General features: G+C 44.8%; 1 protein-coding gene and 1 long non-coding RNA gene across 2 annotated transcripts in view; one reads left to right on the forward strand and one right to left on the reverse strand.

The window, feature by feature from the left end:
• The window catches only part of LOC141564258 (uncharacterized), a 57,010-nt gene extending 54,398 nt beyond the window's left edge, over positions 1 to 2,612 (reverse strand). Inside the window, exon 1 of the long non-coding RNA XR_012488602.1 lies at positions 2,295 to 2,612. This is a non-coding gene — a long non-coding RNA (uncharacterized LOC141564258). The remainder of the gene's footprint in view (positions 1 to 2,294) is intronic.
• CFAP74 (cilia and flagella associated protein 74) overlaps positions 1 to 7,500 on the forward strand; it is a 149,378-nt gene that overhangs the window by 128,725 nt on the left and 13,153 nt on the right. Inside the window, exon 24 of the mRNA XM_074306519.1 lies at positions 6,157 to 6,293. Within this exon, the coding sequence (XP_074162620.1) occupies positions 6,157 to 6,293 (137 nt within the window). The remainder of the gene's footprint in view (positions 1 to 6,156; positions 6,294 to 7,500) is intronic.

Genomic DNA, 7,500 nt, shown 5'->3' on the forward strand with positions numbered 1-7,500 from the left:
AAGGAGGGAGGAATGAAGGGAGGGAGAGAGGAAGGGAGGAAAGAAGGAAGCAAGCAAGCAAGGAAGGAAGGAAAGAAGGAAGGAAGAAAAGAAAGGAAAGAAGAAAAGGAAGGAAGGGAGGGAGGAAGGAAGGAAGGAAGGAAGAAAAGGAAGGAAGCAAGGAAGGAAGGAAAGAAATGAGGAAGAAGAAAAGGAAGGAAGGAAGGAAGGAAGGAAGGAAGGAAGGAAGGAAGGTGGGAGAGAGGAAGGGAGGAAGGGAGGAAGAAAAGAAGGGTTTGATTGGAAGAAGGAAGAAGGAAGAGAAAAAAGGAAGGAAAGAAGGAAGAGAGGAAAGCGAGAGATGAAGGGAGGGAGGGAGAGAGAGGGAAGGCTGGTAGCCGCTTGAATTAACTCAAGAGTGTAATATCCAATTTCGCCAGCAGGGGGCACTCAACTAAAGCGCTTTCTCCCAGTCAGATGTGGGGCCTTTCAAAATGGGCCTCGGTATCCCACTGGCCAGCAGGGGGCACCCGGCTCCTCAGCAAGGCTCATCGCCTGAGGCCGCTTTCCCAGCCGCGCCTGCTCCTTGCCCGCCGCTCCCCCCTCCCAGAATGACGCGAGTAGGCCCCGCCTCCGCCCCGCCCCTTGCGTCTTCGATCGCTTCCTCAGCTTTGTACCCGCAGTAGTGATCCTGGTAGCTTTATCCGCGTAAAAGAGACGGAACGCGCCACGGGGGCACCCGAGCGCGGAGGGAGCGGGGACCCGAGTTCGAATCCAGGCTCAGACACTTCCCGGCTGTGTGACCCTGGCCGGGCGCTTGACTCGCCTCAAGGGGCACCTCAGAGAAGGAGCATGGCGAAGCTCCGGGGTCTCTGCAAAGCAGGGGTCAGAGCCAGACCGCCGGAAATAGTTCCCGGCCCCGCCTGTTCCTCTCCATTTTTTCAGTAGTCAAATGCTGTAAAATAGTTTTCCACACGCGTTTTTGTAAGACTTTGTGCTCTCCTCCCCCTCCCCCAAGACAATAAGCAGCCCGATAGGGATGAAATAAGGTTAATCCTTTTAAAGGTATTTCCATACTGGTCACGCTGTGCGTCTCTCCCCTTAGTTTTGAGATTTTTTAAAAAGACTCTTCTAGCTGATCTCACAAAGAGGCGGACAGAGATAGAGACACAGATAGAGACAGAGACAGAAAGAGAGAGAGACAGAGACAGAGAAATCGAGACAGAGACAGAGATAGAGTCAGAGATAGAGATAGAGACACAGATAGAGACAGAGACACAGATAGAGACAGAGATAGAGACAGAGACAGAGATAGAGATAGAGACAGAGACAGAGAGAGACACAGATAGAGACACAGAGACAGAGATAGACACACAGATAGAGACAGACAGAAAGAGAGACAGAGACAGACAGAGAAATCGAGACAGAGACAGAGATAGAGTCAGAGATAGAGATAGAGACACAGATAGAGACAGAGACACAGATAGAGACAGAGATAGAGACAGAGACAGAGAGAGACACAGATAGAGACACAGAGACAGAGATAGACACACAGATAGAGACAGACAGAAAGAGATAGAGACAGAGACAGACAGAGAAATCGAGACAGAGACAGAGATAGAGTCAGAGATAGAGATAGAGACACAGAGACAGAGACACAGAGACAGAGACACAGAGACAGAGACAGAGATAGAGACAGAGACAGAGATAGAGACACAGATAGAGACACAGAGACAGAGATTGACACACAGATAGAGACAGACACAGAAAGAGATAGAGACAGAGATATAGAGACACAGATAGAGACAGAGACAGAGAGATAGAGACACAGAGACACAGATAGAGACACAGATAGAGACAGAGATAGAGATAGAGACAGAGACACAGATAGAGACACAGAGACACAGATAGAGACACAGAGACAGAGATAGGCACACAGATAGAGACAGAGATAGAGAGAAACAGAGACAGTCAGAGATAGAGATAGAGACACAGATAGAGACAGAGACAGAGATAGAGACACAGAGACAGAGATAGAAACAGAGACAGAGATAGAGAGAAACAGAGACAGATAGAGACACAGAGATACAGAGAGATAGAGACAGAGACAGAGAGAGACAGAGACACAGAGAAATAGAAACAGAAAGAGACACAGAGAGAAAGCAGGAGAGACAGAGATGGAGAGACAGAAACAGAGACAGACAGAGATAGAGACAGAGACAGAGATACAGAGATAGAGACAGAGGCAGAGATAGAGACAGAGAATAGGGTGAGATGTACAAAACTCGGGGATAACTTGGGGAAGGGAAGCTCACTCTCATAAGAGACAGAGGACCTCCTGGCGAAGGGATCGGAGCGGAGCCTGAAGGAAGAGGGGGAAGGCAGTTCCGGTGTGGCCTCGGCCCAGAAGTGCGGGGGACGCCGGGGCAGCGCAGCTGGTGCAGTCTCAGCGACGTCCGTGTAGTGCTGGATACAGTAAGGCTGGGGAAGGGACCGCTGGGGGAAGCCCGGATGCCGGGCTGAGAATTTGCCTAATTTAATGTTTGGTCCATGGGGAGCCACTGAAAGTTTCATCCAGTATTTATTCAGAAAAAACCCGGAGTCCCGAACTCAAGGAAGGGACTTTCCATCCGTGAAACACTCACCAATTATAAGGTGCTTCCGGCGCGCACAGGCCACTCCCGAGGAATCGGGAGCTGCAGACGCCGGCCGGACCTGACACAGACCCTCCTGTGGGGAGCCCCCATCCCATCCCCCATGGCGGCCGAGTCCCCCAGAAGGTGGTAGAAGCAAGGAGGGTTAACTACCTCTAGGGCTTGTAAGCTTCACTTTAAAAAAATAACTCTGCACAATAGTTTTTTCAATGTTTACATACACACATTATTGTCCAGTTACATGTAAACAAATTTTTACATTTGTTTTTAAAACTTTGAGTTCCAAATCCTCTCCCTTCCCCCACCCCAGTCCCTTGAAGAGACACGGGCGACATTTCTCCGTTTTTAACACACCTTGAGCATTGGATTGCTTGCCGTCCAGGGGAGAAGGGAGAGGGAAATTGGAACACAAGGTTTCACAAGGGCTAATGATGAAACATTATCCATGCGTATATTTCAAAAACCAAAAGCTTCAGTTGTAAAAAAAAAAAAAAAAAAAAAAAAAAGAGCAGGCGCAGGTGAAGTTATTAAAAACATGTCCATAAAAGTCATGTTTCGAAGGAAAACTTAGACTTTCACTGTCCCCCAGCCCCTCAAAATGCTGAAGAAAATTCGTTTTTAAACAGTGTCCCTCAGTGTGTATTCAGACCGGTGCGGATCGCCTTTTTCATCCTAAATCTTCTAGAGTATGGGATTATTGCATTGCTGAAAATAGCCAAGTCATTCACAGGAGCGTCACTAAAAGCTCCCAGGATGGGAGCCAGCCAGTGACGACCCTTCCGATCCCGTGACAGGGTGCTTCACACTTTGTAAGGAATATGCCTTTGCATTTCATTTAAAACATTAACTCGTATTTTCTGTATGACATCAAGTAGTTTACAGAAGGTAAGAGAACTTTCTCCCCTCTCCCCGCTCCCAGGAGGAGACGTGGGTCTGGGAGGAATAATGCATTCAGGTGGGGGCACCGGAGGGCAGAGGGGGCACCGGAGGGCAGAGGGGGCACAGACTCTTATTTATATAAGGCCAGTTTGGCTGAAATACCAAGTGCATAAGTGGGAGTCACCTATAACAGGCCTGGAAAGGTGGAGCAGAGACAGGTTTTCAAGGGCCTTCAATGTTTCCCGAGTTTTTGATCCTAGAGTGTAACGTGAGGTTGTCTCCAGAAGCTGCGGATCGCTCTCTGGGAGGAGATCTGCTGTGTCAACTCAAATCTCTCGGTCAGATTCTTCTTCCTTTAGAGAAACATTGTCTCCAGACAGTTGCTGGCAGAGAAACATTGTCTCCAGACAGTTGCTGGTAGAGAAACATTGTCTCCAGACAGTTGCTGGTAGAGAAACATTGTCTCCAGACAGTTGCTGGTAGAGAAACATTGTCTCCAGACAGTTGCTGGTAGAGAAACATTGTCTCCAGACAGTTGCCGTCAACTCCGGTCCAGAGAAGTGACTTCCCTTCCTGTAGAGAGCAGCCTCAAGTCTGGTCTAGAGCAGAGATTGACTTTTTTTCCTCCAGAGCTGCCCTCTTTTATCCCCCCAGAGAATGGGCATGGAATGACGCAAGGGCTTCTGGGAAGAACCACTTCAACCAATGAGCTTGCTCCTCCTAAGCATGCAAGCTCCTCCCCAGAAATTCACAAGTAAAACTTCCAGTCATGGCGGGAACTAGAGAATTGTCAAGTACCGACTTAGCACTTAGTAAGAACCTAATATCTCATTATCTCATTAGCACTTAGTAAGAACCTAACACTAGAAATAATGGAAAACCGGGAATTTTGGGAGCCTGCGAGTTAGATGGTCACATCTGTAATTGCAGAATACCATTTGAGCAGGCTGACTCTAGGAAAGTCTTACATGGACTGATGCTGAGCCAAGAGAACAGAGTCAGGAAAATGTCGTTCACAGCCACCGGATTGTGTGATGATCAGCTAGGCCCTGCTCTGCAATTCAGTGACCCAAGGCAATTCCATAAACTTTGGATGGAAAACGCCATCCACACACAGAGGACTATGGGGACTAGCTAATTTTTTCGTCTTTTTTTCTTTGGGGGAGTTTTTTCTCTTTTGTTCTACTTTTTTTCTCCCAACATGATTCATATGGAAATATGTAAAAAGTGAATGTAAATACATAACCTAAAAACAAAATTTTAAAAAGAAGAAAAAACATCATTTTAGAAACTGTTGAGAATAAGTTGGTGGGAGGCAGACTTGAGGTAGGGAGACCATTTAGGAGGCTGGTGTAAGTCTGGACAAGAAATTGTGTGGACCTGAGCCAGAGAGAAGGTTGGAGAAAAGGGGACAAATGCAAAAGATGCTGCAGAGGCAAAATTATTTTTATATATTTATATATAAATATATATTATATACTTACATATAATATTATATATAATATACATATTTATATAAATATAACAATATATATTTTATATATATTGTATATATAATTTTTATATATTATATATTATTTATATATGTTTATTTAGAACTAATTAGAAATTTGGATTGGGAAGAGGGAAGAATAAAGGTTCTCTCCAAGTTGGGAACCCAGGTGCTTTTAAAAAATCCAGGGGTGCCCTTGGTGGAAAGGAGAAAGGAGGACTTGAGACAAGGTTATTTTTAAAGAGAAGAGCTCCAGGGCTTATCAGCAATCTTGAGTTGGTGCTGGGCAACTCTTTTAATGTGTGATTGCAATGAGTGGTTCCTATTAGGAGTATAAGCAAGCAAAGGACCAAATTGGGAAGGGGGGAGTGTAAGACTATCACATATCACATTAATATGTTGAGTTCTTCTTGTTCCTAATTGAAGGCAGCCACATGTGCAATGGATAGCGAGCCAAGCCTGGAGTTCTGAGTTCAAATCCAGACACCTATTAGCGCTTAATGACTTTAGGAAAGTTAATTATCTTTTGACTTCAGTTTCCTCATCTATAAAATGAGCTGGAAAAGGAAATAACAAAACCACTCCAATATCTCTGCCAAGAAAACTCTCAAAACAGGATCATAACTGAACAACTTTTTTTTTTCCTGTCCAGGACACTATAACAGATAAAATAAGATTCCCAACCCGTAAGACTTCCAGGTATAAGTATTTAATGTGTTTGCAATTAAAAAGGCTAAGTGATCATTGAACTTGTCAGCTTGGAATGAGACTGGCCCATTTGTGTCAAGACACTTCAGGATTTGGGAAGATGATTTTAAACTTTTTGAGGCAATTGGGGTTAAGTGACTTGCTGGGGTCACACAAGCTAGTAAATCTTTCAGGTGATTTGAACTTGTGTCCTACTGACTCAAGGGCCAATGCTCGGTGCACTGCACCACTTAGCTGCCCCAGAGTGAGGCCTTTCTTGGAACCTGGAAAGCTGCTGGAGTCTCCCCATTAAATGGCTCCATCTTCCTCTGCAGGGCTGCAGTGACTTCCAACCCCCCCTCTCAATCTCTTGCCACTCCTCCTTACAGCTCCTTTGCATTTGCACTACTCTACCTATAAACAGAAAGAAGAGGGCTTTTTCTCATTGCCTTATTGTTTCCACAGGTCAAAAAGGATACATCGGCAAAGAAAGGAGCACTGAGGATGCTGTCCACCGCTCCCATCAAGGCAGCTGTTAGGTGGCTCAAACCTCGCTCTCCTCACAAAAAGGAACGCCGCAAACCTGAAAAAATTAAGAAAGAGTAAGTTCCCCCAAAGGGTCGTTTCCATTTAATTCAACAAATATTAGAGCGAAGTATTACTCTACATGGTCTGGCAACAGATATAAAAAGGAACTAACCATACCTTCCCTCTCGGGGTTGGCGTAGATTTGAGAAAAGAGCATTATTGTTGCTAATCAGTGCTGGGCAACCTCATAATATATCATGGTGATGATCCATTGCCATTGCCTTAGCAATGGAAAAAAAAAAAAGAAATTGGGCTCTTGATGCCAATATGCTACTAATTATGCTATGGTTTTTCCTTCTTCAAGTTCTGAAAGAGAACCTTTTCTCAAAGATTTCAATTCATAGTATCCCAAGCTTTCATGTTGGAAGGTGCTTCGGAGAATCAGAAGATAGGAGTCTCCCCTCCTCATTTTATACATGAGAAAAAGTGTAAGATCCAAAATGTTAAGTGATTTGCCCGAGTCCCCGAACTCCGAGTGTCCGAAGTAGAATCTGACCCCAAGTATCCCTGATTCCACACCCAGCATTCCAACCAATGATATCAGCATGTTTTCTGCCATAGCAAACTTGACCCTGGAAAAAGAATTCTAAGGAACCTGAGGGATCCTGGAACTGAAAGAATGTTTAGGAGAAGAGGCAATTCTTCTAAACTTATTTTCATATTCATCACGCTGCCCAAGAAAAACAGAGGGAAAAACATAAGAAAAAAAACAAACAAGCAAACAACACATATTCATCATGCTGCCCAAGAAAAATCAGATCTGCAGAGGGAAAAACATGAGAAAAAACAAACAAACAAAAAACAAGCAAACAACAACAAAAGGTGGAGGGAACCCTATGCTTTGACCCACATTCAATCTCCATAATTCTCTCTCTGGATGTGATAGCACTTTCCATCCCAAGCCTGTTGGAATTATCTTGAATCACCACATTGTTGAAAAGAGCCAAGTCCATCGCAGTTGACAGGAGATATTTCACAGCCTTGAAGTTATCCTTGACTCACCCCTTTCCCCTTACTCTCCTCTATCCAATCAGTGGCAAAATCTTTTCAATTTCACTTCCACAACATCTTTTTCATTGATTCCACTCTCTCCACTCAGTCATCGCTCTGGTTCAATCCCTCACCATCTCCCACCTGGGTTATTGTAACAGCCTAAATATTCTTCAGTCTTCACTGTTTCCCATATGCAATTCATGCTCTACACAGCTACCAAAATAATTT

Source organism: Sminthopsis crassicaudata, chromosome 3 (genome assembly GCF_048593235.1).
Source record: "Sminthopsis crassicaudata isolate SCR6 chromosome 3, ASM4859323v1, whole genome shotgun sequence".
Lineage (NCBI taxonomy): Eukaryota > Metazoa > Chordata > Mammalia > Dasyuromorphia > Dasyuridae > Sminthopsis > Sminthopsis crassicaudata.